At 44.7% G+C, this 17,130-nt stretch overlaps 1 protein-coding gene across 1 annotated transcript in view; it reads left to right on the top strand.

Moving 5' to 3' along the window:
• The first annotated feature begins 765 nt into the window (after window positions 1-765).
• Window positions 766-17,130, top strand: part of SUFU (suppressor of fused homolog (Drosophila)) — a 112,606-nt gene continuing 96,241 nt past the window's right edge. Inside the window, exons 1-2 of the mRNA XM_006879977.1 lie at window positions 766-1,113; window positions 6,863-6,997. Coding sequence (XP_006880039.1) covers window positions 932-1,113; window positions 6,863-6,997 — 317 coding nt within the window. The 5' untranslated portion in view covers window positions 766-931. The remainder of the gene's footprint in view (window positions 1,114-6,862; window positions 6,998-17,130) is intronic.

Below are 17,130 nucleotides of genomic sequence, written 5' to 3'. Positions count from 1 at the left end.
GAGTGGAGGGGCGGCGAAGGAGAGGAAGACCTTCGATGAGATGGATCGATTCTGTGACTAGAGCGGTGGGAATAAGTGCGTTTGGTATGGCTAGGTTGGCACAGGATAGAACAACATTTCGAGCTCTTGTACTTAGGGTCGCTATGAGTCGCAAGCGACTCGACAGCACATAACAACAATAACAACAACAAGGGGCAATTTTACTCTGTCCTACAAAGGTCGCTATAAATGGGAACCAACTCTATAACAATGGTTTGGTGATTTGTTTCAACATAACTTCCCTGAATTTGATCGTCGTAGGGTCGTTATGAATCAGAATCGATAGGTTTTAAGATTAGGTTTTAACAGTGTCAGCGAACATTCAAAACAGTAGGAAACATAGGATTAATACTCTATTAAAACTAACGCTACATGGGTGTAAATCAATCCACTGTTAGATTTATTTAAATCGTGCTTAGCCGGGAGCAAGCACAACAGTAATTAACACTAAGTCGGTACATTTCACGGTGCTTTTGATGGGACCCTAGCACCTCGACAGGAGTCCCAGAACCTGTCTTTTATCTAAACGTATCTTCCTCCTAACACTAGGGGGAGACTAAGAGCCACCCCATCATGTAGCGACATGGAGGCGGGGCCTATTGTCAGATCACGCCCACCTCAACTGTGACGGGCACTGACACTAGCCAATGTCTGGCAGCCTAGGGCGCGCCGGCGCCCCGCCCCCCTGAGCGCCCCGCGGCCCCCAGGCACCTTCTGGACGACTCGGCGGCGGCCTGGGCCGACTGTGTGCCTTGCGCCTGCGCGGAGCGGAGACCTCGCTGCAGCCCCCATCGCCTCGGGGAGTTGGACCGACGGAGTCCACCCGCTGGCCAGTCAGTGCTCGCTTCCTCCCCCCGCCCTCCCCGGCTCCCGCAGCACCCCACGCGCCCCAATGGCGGAGCTGCGGCCTAGCGGCGCCCCCGGCCCCACCGCGCCCCCAGCCCCTGGTCCTACAGCTCCCCCGGCGTTCGCCTCTCTCTTCCCCCCGGGACTGCACGCCATCTACGGAGAGTGCCGCCGCCTGTACCCGGACCAACCGAATCCACTCCAGGTTACGGCGATCGTCAAGTACTGGTATGCCCTGGGCCTCCGGGGGGCACGAGCGAGGGGGGTGGGAATGGTTCAAGTGCCGGGGCCGAAACATCTGCGTGGAGAGGAGGGAGGAGAAGTTTCTGCAGGGGAGACTTCCTGCTGCGAGAGGAGAGTTAAGGCACAAGTTGGGAAACGGGGACAAAGGGGTTAACAGAGCCTGTGGGCAGTGGAGGGTGAGTAGCACGAAGGGTTAACTGAGGTTAGGATGGAGTAAGAACTGGAGTACGTGCAGGAGCTCGGAGGGGTGCGTTATGAGAGAGGGAACTGTAAACGTGGTGAAAGGAGGGGGCGCCCGTAGGGGGTCATTAGTGGGCGAGGGGCAGCCGAGGGTAGGGGGTCGGCTGGAGTGGGATGGGGACGGCCAGGCGGAGCCTGGGGAGCATATGAGAGGAGCTGGGCTGCGGGAGACAGCATAAGACAGGGGTGATTGTGTAGGATCAGGGCGACTGTTGTAGGATGGGGCGACTGACTGGGATAGGGCCGGGGGCTTTCTTGAGAGTTAGAAGGACAAACTGTCGGGAAAAAAAACTGTACTTGTAAAGAGATGAGGAGGTCTCCTTTTGATTGAAACCCTTTGGGGAGCTCGGATGTGATCTCCAGGAAAAGCTTGAAGTTTGACGGAGCAAGTCTTTCAGATAAACTTTCTGCTTAACTCTCTGCACGATGTTTGTTCTCTGTGCAGAGCTCCCTTCTGGACCTGCAGCTGCTTGACTCTGGGACGTTGACTTGAGCAGGGACAGGGTTAAGAAGATCCATGGCTTGGTTCAGGATTGACCCAGTAGAAAGTAGATGACAGAGACTGAGGACAGGATCCGGGAGAAGAGTGGATTGAGAGTTAAGGGGGGGCTTTCTTGCCTCAAGAGCCCTTAGGTTCTTGGGGTAGCTGAGGATAGATAACCCCATCTTCTTGGTCTTTCTGGGTCAGACGGTGACTGAAGTCCATCCAGGACCATATGCTCTTTCAGGCACTGTATTGCATGCACCCCTTCCTTGGGTCCTGAAAGACAGTTCAGAAAGTCAGCTGCTCTTCTAGACTTTGGCCAAAGGAGCAGGTAAAACCTAAAGATGGAAGAGAGTGAACATTTTGGTCTTTGCCATTACATGCTATGCATCAGAGAGCTGGACAGTGACAAGGTATGAAAGAAGGATAGTTGATGCCTTTGAGCTTTGGTGCTGGAGAGGAATACTGAATATATCATGGACTGCTAGGAGAACAAACAAGTTCGTTCTGGAGAGGGTGAAGCCAGGCTGCTCCTTCGAGGTAAGGATTCTGACATACTTTGGACATGTTGTAAGGCAGGATCAGTCCTTGGAGAGGGACGTCATGCTTGGGAGGGTGGAGGGACCGTGCAGGAGAGGAAGACCCTCGATGAAATGGATTGATTCCATCACTGGGGTAATGAAGATAGTTGTGACAGAGAAAATAAGGTTGGCAAGAGATAGAGTAGGGTTTAGGGCTGTTGTACATAGGGTTGCTATGAGTCATGAATGACTTGATGGCACATAACAACAACAACAACTCTCTCATTGGAACGGAGTCTCAGTGACTTAATTTTACTTTTGGAGATGGTATTCGTGAGTCTGTGTAGAGCTGAGGCTTGTTCCTTATGCTGGTGGGAGAATGTCATCAGGGCTTTGGGATCTGCTACCTCAGGAAAGCAGGGCGTGGCTGGGGGAAACAGGGTGTTGGAGGGTGAGGGGGAACCTCCTCTTCTGGACAGCCAGGAAGAGGTGTGACTTGTGTTGCAGTTCCTTCTGGCAGGCAAACTTGTTTGGTTGAGAGGAATTTTTTGGAAAGTAGACAATCGGTAAAAAAAGAGGAAGCCCCTCAGTGAGGTAGGCTGACTACAGCGCTGGGTTTGAGCACAGCAGCCATGGTGCGAATAGCACAGGGTAAGCAAGCAGAGGTTTGGTTCTGCTGTACATGGGGTCTGACATGAGATGCGTAAGACATCCAGCAGTAAAAGCAGTATACCTCTTACTAATCTAACCATTTGTTCTAATTGTACTCCTGTATTTCAATACCTGTTGGAAATTCTGCTGTAGCTAAGGTGTTGAACTAATTCATTCTGGTTTGACCTGCTGCTGAAAATTTGCATCTTCACCCCAAATACACTGAAACTACAGGTTAACCTGGTTTTCAGGTGAGTCTTACACATAAAGCACATGGAGATTTTGTTAACCTGTAGATTCCGATTTACTATATGTTGGGGGATAAGTACATTTCAGCAGGAGGTCAAACAGAAATGAAGCTCTGTGTTGAAGCGAGTCTTGCAAAAGGTGGACCTGGCTCTACTATACTGATTATTTAGGGCTCATTTGTGAGGGAAGATTCCTCCACAAATTTAGACAACTGTTGTTCTCTTTGACCCAAGTGATGATAACATATGATGCTGTATGTAAAAAGTACTGAAACTCATTCAAATAACTAAGACTAAATCATTCAGGCAACTTTTTTCCCTTTCTCTTCCTGCTGCAAGCTGGTTAAGTAGGCCAGGATTTAGCTTCCGAGATAAGCCAGCATGCAATAATGAATAAAGAGGATTGTGAAGCATTTGATGAAATCAGAAATGATGCCTAGATTAAAAACAAAAAAGGGAGGGGGACCTATCAGTGCCTGGATCTTTTGAAGATTCAAAGGGGTTTTCATAATTAAGATCCTGAGATTCATTCATAGCCCTCACATTTAGGATCCCATGTGTTGCCTGACTCCATGAAGCTCCTTCAGTTTTTATAGCAAGGTGATTGTTTGAGGCTGCCTGGTCTGGCTGTGGCCCATGGGCCTTTGAAAGTCCTGTTCCTGCAGTGGAAGGATGGCTCTTTGGCTAGTGGTGCTGTGCGGGGATGATCCTGGCTTAGATTTATCAGATAACAGGAGAGAAGGCAGAGCCTGTGCCCTGCAGCTATTCCAGTCCTGTAACTGCCCTGCAGAGTGAAGTCAGGTGTTCGAGGCTCCTCTCCTGTAGAATTAAGTTGCAGATGCTCTGGATCTTTGGATAACATATTTTCCTAAATGCAGAATAGGATTCTTTTCCACATACGCATCTGCTTCCAATCAAGTCTGGGAATAGTAGAACAGAACACACTGTGCTTGGGGCCAAGGTTAAGTTTGTCTGACTTTTGGTCATCCCGTGCCTTATAGTTTTAAGGAAAATCCTCTCCACTTGATGTGACACACGTCCAGGGACATGTGTAGATTGAAGGGGGCTGCAGGAGTATGGACGGATCCCTGGTGGCTCAGTGAATAAATGATTGAGCTGCTAACCTAAAAGTTAATGGTTTGAACCTGCTAGGCTCTCCATGGGAGAAAAGTGTAGCAGTCTGCTTTGGTAAAGGATTACAGCCTTGAAACCCAGTTCTGCTCTCTCCCATGGGTTGTTGAGAGTTGGGATTGACTTGACAGCAATGGTGTCAATGGTGGATGCAGTGGTATTGCACATGAGACACTGAAGTAATGGTGAAGGTTTTACCACGTGTTGCTAGATTGATTTCACCTGGAAAGAGGCAGGCCCGGGAATTGGTAGAGGGAAACTGAAGCAGATGTGAGACATGCTTTCATACTCACCTGTTGCACAGTTCTGTAGCCTTCATGGGGTGCTTCCAGGACTCTTTTTCTTTTCTCTTTCCCTTTATAAACTGCTGTTAAATCAAACATTCCATAAATGATGTGGTGAGATCAGAGTTAAGGGAAAACATGGCCATTTGTCTTTTTCCCCCCTAACCATTGAGATTCTAAACTATTTGTAGCCGCTTTTTTCTTGTTCTATAAATAACTTAGTATTTTCTAGTAGAGAGTAATGATCTTCACAAGGGGAAGAATATCTTGGTGAATGAATAATTTCTAAGACTCAACACAAAGCTACTTCCTGTGAGGTAGAAGTTAGAACTGTTTCCAGTGAATGTCCAGGTTTTTCAACCCGCTGTAAAACTCTAATGCCAACAGCTTTGGCTCCTCTCTGTACTTGGTCACCCATATCTAGGTTCCATAATTTGCTTTAATTTCTTACAAAACTCATGAACTGTAAGGAATGCCTCCTTGGTCACCCATATCTAGGTTCCATAATTTGCTTTAATTTCTTACAAAACTCATGAACTGTAAGGAATGCCTCACATGGTTGTGGAGGCAGGCAGGACCAAAGTCCATGGGTCAGCCATCTAGAGGCTTCTTCTGACACCTGCAGTTGCAGGGGCTGATGAACTCAGATGCATGGGTCTGATCCAAATGAGACCCTAACCTCAGGTACAGAGGCCAGCATTCCAAACACGTCTCATAAGGAGAATGATTACAGATACGTTAAATGGAGGACAATGGCATCTTTACCTCATTGCCAAACCACTGAAAATCATGGCCCAGGCAAGGTGACACATAGCCCTGAACCATCACTTGCATTAACAGCAAACTGTCCCACCCCCTTGGTAGGCTTCAAGAATCTTATTTGCATAGTCCCACCCTATCATTATGTCACAAAGGCAGTGGGTAGAAGGGTTGTATTAAGTCATTCACTGCAAGTAAGTGTAATGCAAGTAATTGCACCTGGCAAAAGAAGATGAAACCAGACCTACTGGTTTTAAATTGTGTTCAATTGCATGGTGCTAGCAGGCTGAGTTGAGATCACAAGTAACATGTCCTTTACATGGTCCTTAATGCTCATTTAGCATGCTGTCACATTTTCAAAGTAAACATCATCAATGCCTCAGGGCAGGCAAATTTGCAGTTGTCAAGTGGTCAGTGAGCTGTCCAAGACAATGCAAATGCAAAGAATACTTGTGGGCTAAATGGTAGGCCTTCCATGGATGGTTTTCTCTTAAGTCTACGAACATCCTCTATCTGGTTCAAAAAAGAAGTAGATAGTTTTAAAAGCACTAATTTTTAAAGGAGAAACCCTTATTGAACTAAATCCTTGAAGTGAGATAATGACTGAATGTCTTCCACAACTGCCTCTTGATTAGATTGAGAGGTGTGAGGAATTTAATAGGGTCCTCGGAGGCCTCCACTCATTGAAAGTTGCAGCTCTACTTTTGAGTTGACAGTCTTCTGAGATCATCTTCACCTTCCAGACACAGGCAATCACAGGGCTCAGCTGGCGGTTGCTGCACTTGTCTGTGCAAAGCTGAGCTAGTCTCTATTTGGCCTTTGTCACTTGCAGTGATAAAAGACCAGCAGCTTTGGTCTGCAGGGTGTGCACAGACCAGAGGCTTTGGGTTTGTTTAGAGCAAACTATAATTAACATAGGGCACAATGTAGTCTTTCAGGAGTTAGCCCTTTAAGAGGCAGGAATGGAGCAGAGTCTCTGCTTCTAGGAACAATGCCCATTGGGGATGCTCCAGATGATCTTTCAACCAGAGGCCACTTGATTGACTCTTTGCCTTGAAGCTTGGCATGCTTGCTGGTGCCATGGAGGAGAGATAATCCCTGCCAGTCCCATTTGGGATCTGTAATTTGAAACATCAGAAAGCAAAATGGACAGCCACTCAGTCTGTTGTGTTCCTAAAAAAAGTTCCTCCCTGATGGGGTTTGGAGAGGGGTGTTATTTGTGCTTGTGGTGTTAGGCAGCCTCCAACTTTCTGTCCCTGTCTGTCCCTGAGTGGTATGACCTCCCTTCAGCTCTTGGTCACTTCATGTTCCTCCAGCGTGGGGCCTTTGGGTTTGCAAGGCAGGGTTCCTTATCTTGGCATTATTTGGTTTCCAGCCTCACACTAACACCTGTGTTTTTGGATTTTGTTTTTGCAGGTTGGGTGGCCCAGACCCCTTGGACTATGTTAGCATGTATAGGAACATGGGGAGCCCCTCGGCCAACATCCCTGAGCACTGGCACTACATCAGCTTCGGCCTGAGTGATCTCTACGGTGACAGCAGAGTCCACGAGTGAGTGTGTGCCGCCTTTCCACTCTTCCTCTGCCCACTCCTTAGTCTTGAGCCTCATTTTGGGGGCTCTCTTGAGCAGAGATAGTTATGACATACCAATTCTTGGGTGGACCCTGTGGGATTCTGCTCTTTGCCTGTATCTCTTCAGGGTGGTCCAGCTCAGTCCCCAAGCACTGCTCTTCTGGTAAAGAGAAGTGTCAGTGAATTTTTAATCAGTGTCATCAGGAATTTTTGATCTTGCTCAGGAGCTTGGTCCCAGAAATAAGCAACGGAGTTCAAACTTAGAACTTGGGTTGTTACTTCTAAAACTACCTCCTTTTTCACTCCTTCAGCATTTTATGAAAAAAAAACTTTAAACGCAAAAGGAAATTGAAAGAATATAAAGTGCACATTATATACTCACTACCTCGCATCTTCTGTTAAGGTTTTGCTCTATTTGCTTTATCACAAATTTGTCTAATCTACTTCCTTCATATTATATTTATTATTCATGTTACAGTTTCCATTCTAGTGTGTCTTCCATGTGCTGTTCTGTACACTTACATACCCTGTATGTTTCTACTCCTGTTTCTACTCCTGTACACCAGGAGTCCTTGGGTGGTGCAAATGGTTAATACATTCACCCGCTAACTGAAAGGTTGGCTGTTCAAATACATCCAGAGATAGCTCAGCCTACTAGGTGGCAATGTAGTTCCAAAAAACCAGCCACTGAAAACCTTAGGGTGCTTAGTTATACTCTGGCAAACATAAGGTTGCTATGAGTTGCAATTGATTCTATGGCTGCTGGTACTGGTTACATTTCTAAATCCTACTTCTCAGCGTCCCTCTATAATTACCTAATTCGTGTGTGTTGTTATTGTATACTGGGGAGTCAGAACTGATTCGTAGCTGACCATCCAGTCGGTTTTCAGAGGCAGTAAATATCATGAGAGGAGATTACTCATCTTTCTTCTGTGGAGCAGCTGGTGGATTTGCACAAGTGTGCCTTTAGATTGGTGGCTCAACTCAAAGTTTAGAGAAATTTGTGTTTAGGGAAAGCAAATACATTTTAATACTAGGTTAAAAAGAATAACCTTATTAATAAATTAGCTAAAGCAGTAACAACTAGAATGGTAATCTCAATAAAAACTAAATCAACACCCATGGTAGCAGCAGTCAAGAAATCTAAAGATGTGTTGTATTGGAGAGATCTGCTGTCAGGACCTCTTTAAAGTCCTAAGGAGTAAGGTTGTCAGGTGAACGACTAAAGTGTGCCTGATCCAAGCCATATTTACAGTTGCTTCCTGTGCATCTGCAAGTTGGTTGATGAATAAGGAGCACCAAAGAAGAGCTGATGCCTTGAACTGCGGTGTTGGCAAAGAGTCTTGACTATCCCATGGACTGCCAAAAGAACAAACAAGTATGTCTTGGAGGCAGGTGCAACCAGAGTGCTGCTTACAGGCAAGGATAGTTAAACCTCATCTCATAGACTTTACCCATGTTGTCAGTAGAGGCCAGTCCTTGGGAAACGGAGAGCATGCCGAGAAAGGTGGAGGGTCAAAGAGAGGAAGACCTTCAGGAGGTGGATTGACACAGTGCCTGCAACAAAGGGCTCTAGCATTTCAGAGATAGTGAGGATGGTGCAAGATAAGGCCAGATTCTGATCTGTTGTTCATAGAGTTGCTATGAGTCATAGTCAGCTTGATGGCATCTAACAATGTATGAGCCTGGGAACTGTGGTGTGTAGCAAGGTGCACTGCTAACCTGAAGGCCTCACTTCACAAGCAGTTTGAATCCACCAGCACTTTTATGGAAGAAAGATGTTATAATTTACCACCTCAGAAATCTGATGGAGGGACACTATGAGTTAGCTTGAGTTTTGAATTAGGAGCCAAGTGCTCTTCTAATTGCTTTATATGTTTATGTGTTAATTTCCTTTTCATGACAACTCATAATAGTAGGTGGTACTAATATTAGCCCCCTGGTACTAATATTAGCCCCCTTTTACAGATGAAGAGATTGAGGCATCAAGAGATTCTATAACTTTCTTAAGGTCACCCAGCTTGGAAGTAGCAGAATTAGAATTTGAATGCAGGCAGTCTGGTTCCAGGGTCCATACTCCTAAAGGCTGTGCTCTTTTGTTGTGTGCTCTGGAATCCATTTCAATTCATAAGCCTATAGAACTTCCTAGGCTGTAATCTTTACAGCAGCAGATCGCCAGCTCCTTTCTCCTTTTTGGTTCATTGCCCAAGACTTAACCACTATACCATCAGCAATTGTGCTACCATCTATATTTTTTTAAATTATTTTTCCACCTATAACCTTAAAAATATCTTAGTACAGTAAAACAAATATAACAAAACCTATTTGAAGTGTTTTTAGGGACGAATTCTTTTCTCCAATATAAATCATTGAACCATGGGCATTGTTAAATAAGGAGCTGATGTTAGGTCTATTGCAAATATTCCCCCCATCTACTACCTTTTATTTTGCCTCTTTTTTAAAAAAAAATTTATTTTATTATCTTTGTGTGTGTACCATCAAATCACTGGTACTGGAGGAGATTGAACCTCTTTCTCCAGCAGAGCATCTGGTGGATTCGAGCCGTACACCTCTGGGATTGCCGTGCAGCTTCCTGCCCCTAGGCCACCAGAGCTCCCTTATTTTATCTCTTAAAGCACCTTTTATATCTTTGCAATGGCTTTTTAATGTTTTTAATTTTATTGTTTTTTTGTGTGTGTACTGTCAAATCAGATCTGACTGGTACTGGAGGAGATTATCCCTCCTTCTTCGGCAGAGCATCTGGTGGCTTCGAACCACATACCTCTGGGATTGCAGTATAGCTTCTTGCCACTAGGCCACCAGAGCTCCCCTGCAATGGTTTTGTGTGTCTTTTTTGTTGATGCTGTCCAGTCGACTCTGACTCATGTGACTTTATGAACAACAGATCTGACCCTTGCCTTGTCCTGTGCCATTCTCATGATCTCTGATAGGCTTGAGTCCATTGTTAGTCACTGTTTCAGTCCAAATTGTTGAGGGTCTTCTTCTCTGTCTCCACCTTTCCCAGCATGATGTCTCTTTCCACAGTATGTGAGATGACATTTCACCATCCTTGCCTCTAAGGAGCACACTGGTTGTACTTCTTCTGTGACATACTTGTTTGTTCTTTTGGCAGTCCATGAGCTGTTCATTATTCTTCGCCATCACTGCAATTCAAGGCACCAGTTCTTCGTGGGTCTTATTCGCTGTCTAAGTTGCAGATATATAGGAAGGAATTGACAAGACCATGATCTCTTTAGGACTTCAGAGAGATCCTTGACAGCTGATTGTTCATTGTAGCATGTCTTTTGACTTAAGCTAGGCATGTTGAAAAAGTAGCACACACCACAATAAGATAAAGGTAAGCAACCCAGTTGAAAAATGGACACAGGATATGAACAGACATTTCACCAAAGAAGACATTCAGATGGCCAACAAATACATGAAGAAATGTTCAAAATCCCTAGCTTTAAGAGAGATGCAAATAAAAACAACCATGAGATATCATCTTACCCCTGTAAGAGTAGCAATTTTTTTTTATTAAGAATAGCAAAATTTAACAGAACAGCAAAGAACAAATGCTGGCGAGGTTGTGGAGAAACTGGAACCGTTATTCACTATTGGTGGGAATGTAAAATGGTGCAACCACTGTGGAAGGCTGTGTGGCGCTTTCTCAAAAAGTTGCAAATAGAAATACCATTTGACCCAGCAATTCCACTACTAGGAATATAACCCAAAGAAACCATAACCGCCACCCAAGCAGATATATACACACCCATGTTTATTGCGACTTTGTTCACAATAGCAAAGAGTTGGAAACAACCTAAGTGCCCATCAAGAAACGAATGGATAGAGAAGCTGTGAAATACTATGCTGCATTGAAAAACAAGGAATTCATGAAATATACAAAATGGGTGACCCTGGAGGACATTATGCTGAGTGAAATATCTCAGTCACACAAGGACAAATACTGCATAGTGCCACTGTTGTAAAATGGGACTGACATTGGGGTTGCGGGGAAACTGAGAAAGATGGGATAAATTATGTATATTGCATTGAAACACGTGAAGGAGAGAATTGTTTAAAAGGGATATATGATTAGCTATTATTGTCATGACAGGAGTCCAGAACAAAGGCTGCATAGTGGAGTGGACTTGGGGGGAGAGATTACATAACAATGAAAGAATTTTTCTTTTACTTTTCAAAGAGAAGAGTGAACTGGGAGGGAGGGGGTGACTGGGAGAAATGTTCAACAATGAATGACTGGAAATCCAAAGTCTCTGTAAACTTTTATTAAAATTAATAATAATAATAAAAAAGATAGGAAATAAAAAGTAGCACAACTTTTTCTGTCTTGCCTTACTTAGCAAACCGGGCTGGTCCTGAAGATGATGACAGTGCTAGAACCATGAAGATAATACTTTTTTGCTTTCGCTTTGCTTTGTTTCAGTTCTTACTGTTTCATAGAGTAATGCTTTATAACCTTATTGAGTTCTTTTGTTATTTCTATTTTATTAGTAAGGAGACTGAAGCTCTTGAGGGGTTAATCACCTGCCTGAGGTCACACATTTAGGGTGTTCAGGATCTGGGATTGAGGGGGCTGTCTGAATCCAAAGTCCTAGTAGCTCTTTACCGCCTTTCTGTTCTCAGGCCCAACCAAACTTCCTCTTGTTAAGCTTGGAGGCCTAGTCCTCCTCTCCTTGCTGATACGTGTCTAGGAACAATGTCTGTGTCTGCCTTTACAGCCTCCCAAACAGATCCATTGCCATGTCAGCAGAAGGCTTTGGGAGCAGGGAATTTATCTTGCCTGAATGGGGACCCTGCATTACAGTATTAGTAATGGACATAGAATAGCAAACAGATGTGGAAAGTAAAGGGACTTTGCTGGACTTTAATTTATATTTTTAATAAGAACCTGCAGAGGGTATTTAGTGCTGCTAGCCTGTACCTTTCTGTTGACAGATTTATTCCAGCTAAAAGAATACCATTTCCTACGTGGCTTAAAGATTCTTAAGTCTGCCTGCCTATCAGTTCTGGGTCCAAGGTCCAAATAACATGAAGAATATAATTGAGCAAACCTCATATTTCAGAAGGGGATACCTCTGAGTTTGCAGGAGGGCTTTCCCCCCCATCCCAATGTAACAGTATCCTTTACATGTGTGTCATTTCTAGCGTGTTAAAATACATGTGTCATTTGGGACAATAGTGAGACCTTCGTTTGGGCTTTCACTTAACCATTTGAATCTGATATTTTCCGGCCCCACATCCTGACTTTAAAAGAAGAACATAGAAGGGCTATTCTTGGATAGTTAACCAACTCTGGTCTATATAGCAAAAGTCAAAAGTGCCTTTGTAATTGGCCCAATGCTGGTGTGACTGGCCTGTTGTAGATCCTGGTTGGAAGTTTCTTGAAGAAAGATCTGCTTTTCCAGATCTGTCAGAATGCGTGGTCTCTTTAAATTTAGTCCAAGGATTCTTTTTTTTTTTTAAATTTTATTTTATTTTGTGTGTGTGTATGCATGTACTGTCAAGTCAGATCTAACAGGTATAGGAGGGGCTTGCCTCTCCTTCTGCAGCAGAGAACCTGGTGGGTTTGAACTGTGTTCCTCCGGGATTGCAGTAAAGCTTCTTGCCACTAGTCCACCAGAGCTTCCTTCAAGGATTCTTATTTAACATAGTACTCAAAGCTGAACTAAAAAGATCTTGAGAAATGTGAAAGGAAGGTTTCTTTTCTTTTTTAAAAAAACATACCAGTATGAGCTTCTGAAGTATTTACTGTCACAGATGTGTTTTGCACTTAAACAGTCATCCAGTGTATCTTCCTTAATTGCACAGTTGAGGACAGTACAGTAGTCTAAGGAAGGCTGCACAGCAATTTGTGTGACCTACAGGTAGAAGCAGAGTCTCCTGACATCCTCGCTGTTCTGTTATCTATTGTGATTGAGGACAGAAGAGTGCATGGGGCATCATTTCTTCTCGTCATGACTTGATGAAGCTGGGGAAGGCAGAGGTCCAGCAGTCCCTAGCCTTTCTTCTTCTTCCTAGCAGGAGTGCTTCAGGGGTAGGAGGGGGGAGCTCCTGATCATAATCATCCTTGAAAGAAGTAGGGAAGGGGCAGGGACAGAAGGGGAAAAAAAAGAAAAGGAAGGAGGGGAAGAGCAAACTAAATGGATAAAGCCTCAGATGGCTAGTTCGCCTAAGTTCTTTCCTTGTTCACCTTTCTTTAAGGAAATAGCGTGAGTACTTACAGAGATCAAAAGATTCTGAAGTGGTTTTTTCTGAAGTAGTTTTCTGAACAAGTTCCAGCTCAGGGCAGCCACGGGAGAGAGTAGTAGACTTTTTCTAGGAACCTCCAGGCAGCCCCCACTGACTTAAGCAGGGCCACTGTTTTAGGAGAAGCTGTCCTGGTGATCTTGCCCAGAGTTGGGAGGTGTGAGACAGCTGAGCATCAGCTGCCAAGGACTTGTCGGAGGCCTGCAGCTCTAGTCCTTCCCTTTGTGGCCAGGCAGCTGTGGACTGGAATGTGGGGACATGTGGGGCTTCAGCACCTCTCTCAGGGAGGATTCAAACAACTGAGGCTGGCTAGTTGAAGAGTGTGTGAAGTGAACTTAAATGGACTTCCCCGGTAGAATGAATGCCACTGGGACAGGGAATTTGCTGCTGAGTCCCATGAGCCTTTGTGTGGAGTTGGCCTGAGGGCTGACAGCCCACTCCCACCCCACCTCGCCACCATGGGCTTTCCAGATCTGTCCGTTGGAAGTTGGGTTGTTCATGCCTCCGTTCTGGGCTGAACCTGCTGACCAGCTCTCCTTGGCTACCTGCACTTGGTTGGTGGAGATCCCCTTCCCTCTTTATGTTCCTCTTCACTGAGCTCTATACTCAGATGAGTTATTCATTAAAGCACTGGATACAGATTAACTTTCCTGCTTGTTCAGAATGGCCTTGGTCCCCTGCAAATGGGAAATTTTAATTCCCCCCCTTGAAGCTTGTGGTTTGCAGGAACTTTAAAACATGCCATTTCATCCCTTGGGCTTTTCAGTAGAAACCTTGCTTTCCCCCCATGAAACACCTGGAAACTTGATCTTTCTTCACGCTGGGCTTTCCTTTCCTCATCAAGGTTCCATGAGGCTGGCAACTGGAATGCCTCACTGAGCATGTCCCAGCCCCACCCCTCACTGGTAATAGCAGGCCAGAGAAAGTGCCCTGCTGCAGTCTCTTCCCAGCCACCCCATCTCTACTGAGAGTTTCTCCAAATTGGAAAGCTGGAAATCCCTATCCCATTCGGGTGGCCTAGTGATAGGAAATGGCCTAGTGATAAGAAATGGTGCTGCAATCCCAAAGGCACAGAGTTCAAATCCACCAGCTGCTCTGCAGGAGAAAGATGAGCAGTCTCCTCCCATGTGATTTACTGCCTCTGAAAACTCACTTGAAGATCAGCTGTGGGTTGGTTTGACTCCACAACACACAACCACAACCACCCCATAAAAGGAGAGACAATTCAGGCTGCAAATGAAAGATCTTGCAAAGGATGAAGTCACATGTCCACACACGGATAGGCTGGGAGTCCTCATGATACCGTAAGATCTTCCCGTGGCTACAAAAGAACGGCCTTCAACCTTTTCAAATTAGATCTGGTGCCTGAAATCCAACCCTGTGTGATTTCTTCAGCTTCAGGGGACGGTCTGATCCCCTGCTGGGCCTCCTTCCACTCTGGGCCCGGATCCCTTGTTCAGAGCAGAAAGCCTCACCATTTCACACAAACAGCCCTGCTGAAACAGAACAGCTTGGAGAGGAAAGACAGAAGCTCTTGCCGTCCAAAGAAGCAGTGGGGTACTTCCTCTTGTCTGCTGAGATCAGCCTGTCCCTTTGTGTTCCCTTCTAGGCTGGGGCTTTTCCTTATAGCCTGCTAGGTCCCAGTATCCTCCTTGCTTGGCACCTATCCTGTCTTAGAGGTCTTAGCCTTTGATCTCTCAATTCACTCCTGAATTTGGCCTCTGTAACACCTAACTCAGTGCAGTTTCTGGTACAGTAACTCAATTCTGATCACCAATTTTGAAATGTATGGAGCAATCAATCTTGTTCTCTCTATCCTGAGCCCTGAGGTCTTCTTGTCCCTCCAAATACCTTCTCAGCTCCCTGCTCACCAGCTGAACTCTCTCTGCAGTATGTGCCACCGAAAAACTATATACAGTGCACTGTTCTAAATGCTTCATGCAAACTCTTTTAATCCTGCTAATGACTCTGGGAGGTAGCACTTCTTGTTAGGTGCCTCCAGATGGATGTGACTTACACCAGCCCAATCGATGTACAACAGTTCTAAACACTGGGATTCCTGCACCATCTTCACATTGTTCTTGTGTCTAAGCCCATTGTTCCAGCCACTATATCTGTTAAGGTTCTTCCTCCTTTTTTGTGGGCCTTCCACTTCACCAAGCAGCATGTCCTTCTCCAGGGACTTGTTCCTCCTACTAACATTTCCTAACCAAGACAGATCTCATAGTTCTTCCTTCTAAGGCACATTCTGATTTCTAAGCAAGACCAAATAAAATCAATGCATTTGAATTGTAGTGTTGACAAAAAAGTATCGACTACATCAGAGGCTGCCAGAAGAATGAACAAATCTGTTTTGGAACAAGTACAGCCAGTACTGATAGGGAAATTGAAGCACAGGGCAGTTAGAAAGTGATCCACCCAGGCAGAGTGTGGGGGCTGAGATACAAACCTAGGCAGTCTGACTTCTGTGTTCCTTGCTTTCACTTCTTCCTATTTGCCCTCTCCCACAAACAAAAACAAGAGAGAGAGAGAGAGAACTGGAGACTTATATTAACGTAAGTGTCTTGTGTTAATACAGTGATTATGACTGAATAAAGGAGTCCTGATCGGGTAGTAGGTAAAACACTCAGCTGCTCCTTGAAAGACTGATAGTTTGAACCTGCTGGCTCCTGTACAGGAAAAAAGATGTGACAATTTGGTTCTGTAAAGGTTACCACCTTGGAAACCCCAGTTCTACTCTGGCTTATAAGGTAACTATGAATCAGAGCTGAGTTATGGCAATGGGTTTTAGATGACTAAATCAACCAGAAAATGCTTTATAGGAGAAATGAATGAAATACTGAAGGCGACTTAGTAGAAAAGGATTCTACTTAGTAATGAGGAGAGGGGGAAACTGGAGAGTAAGTAGCAGAATTCCCCTGTGAGTTGCTTCCAGCTCCATGACATATAACAACATAGTGCAGCCTTATTATTGTCATTGTCAGTAAGTTGCCAAGAAAGTCTGTAATTCTTAAAAACCCAAAGGGTCTATTCCTCACTTGGCTGACATGTCACATGGAATTCCAGGTCATGCTGCTTGTTTGTTCAGGGGTATTCTCAGCATCCCAGAGGCCATAGCAAATCTTGGGCAGTGTTTGTGGCTTATTTAATCATTCTCTGGGAAGGTGGGTATAGAAATGAGAAAGCCGGAGGTCTTGCACAATCATCTGAGTGCAGCTCCCATCTGGAAGGTGCCTGTTGTCTAGCTAGCAAGAACGTTTGTTCTGATACAAAGGAGTCTTTCCATGCTAGAGGATATTTGCTTTCCACTGTCCTTTTATCAGTTCAGAGTGTCATATGTTGGTCTTTGGACACAGCTTATATTTTTGCTATTTTTTCCTCTTGGTTACTTCCCAAGCCATTGTCTCATGAAGATGTCTGTAAACAATTAAAGTGAATGATGCTGTCCAAGGTGTGGTAGTACTTCCTAGCTTTGTGAAAGTTTCTTTTTCAGTTCAGGACTTAATGTCTCTCAAATCTTGCTCTCTGCCATGCTCAAATTCTCCTTGCCAGCTGCTGCTAAAGTTTCTTGACCCTGAAAAGCAGAACAGTTGCTTGGAAAGGTGGCTCCAATTAATTGCCATGTTTCATTGACGTCTCATTTTTTCCCATTTGACTTTTAATCATTTAAAAAAAAGTTTCAGAGCAGTGTTTATATGTATATATGTGTTTACTGTGCTGGTTGCTCACCTCTCAGTTACTTTCTAGAGCCTTTATATATAAATCCCCACTTTATTTTTTATTTATTTTTTTAAAAAGATTCTTTCATTGTTTTACAAACCCTCCCCCAGGTCCCCTCCAAT

This window comes from Elephantulus edwardii, unplaced genomic scaffold, assembly GCF_000299155.1.
Source record: "Elephantulus edwardii isolate Elephantulus edwardi_28Jun2011 unplaced genomic scaffold, EleEdw1.0 scaffold00006, whole genome shotgun sequence".
In the NCBI taxonomy this organism is placed as follows: domain Eukaryota; kingdom Metazoa; phylum Chordata; class Mammalia; order Macroscelidea; family Macroscelididae; genus Elephantulus; species Elephantulus edwardii.
Note: the sequence above shows the minus strand (reverse complement) of the source record. Positions and strands in the feature narration are given on the sequence as shown.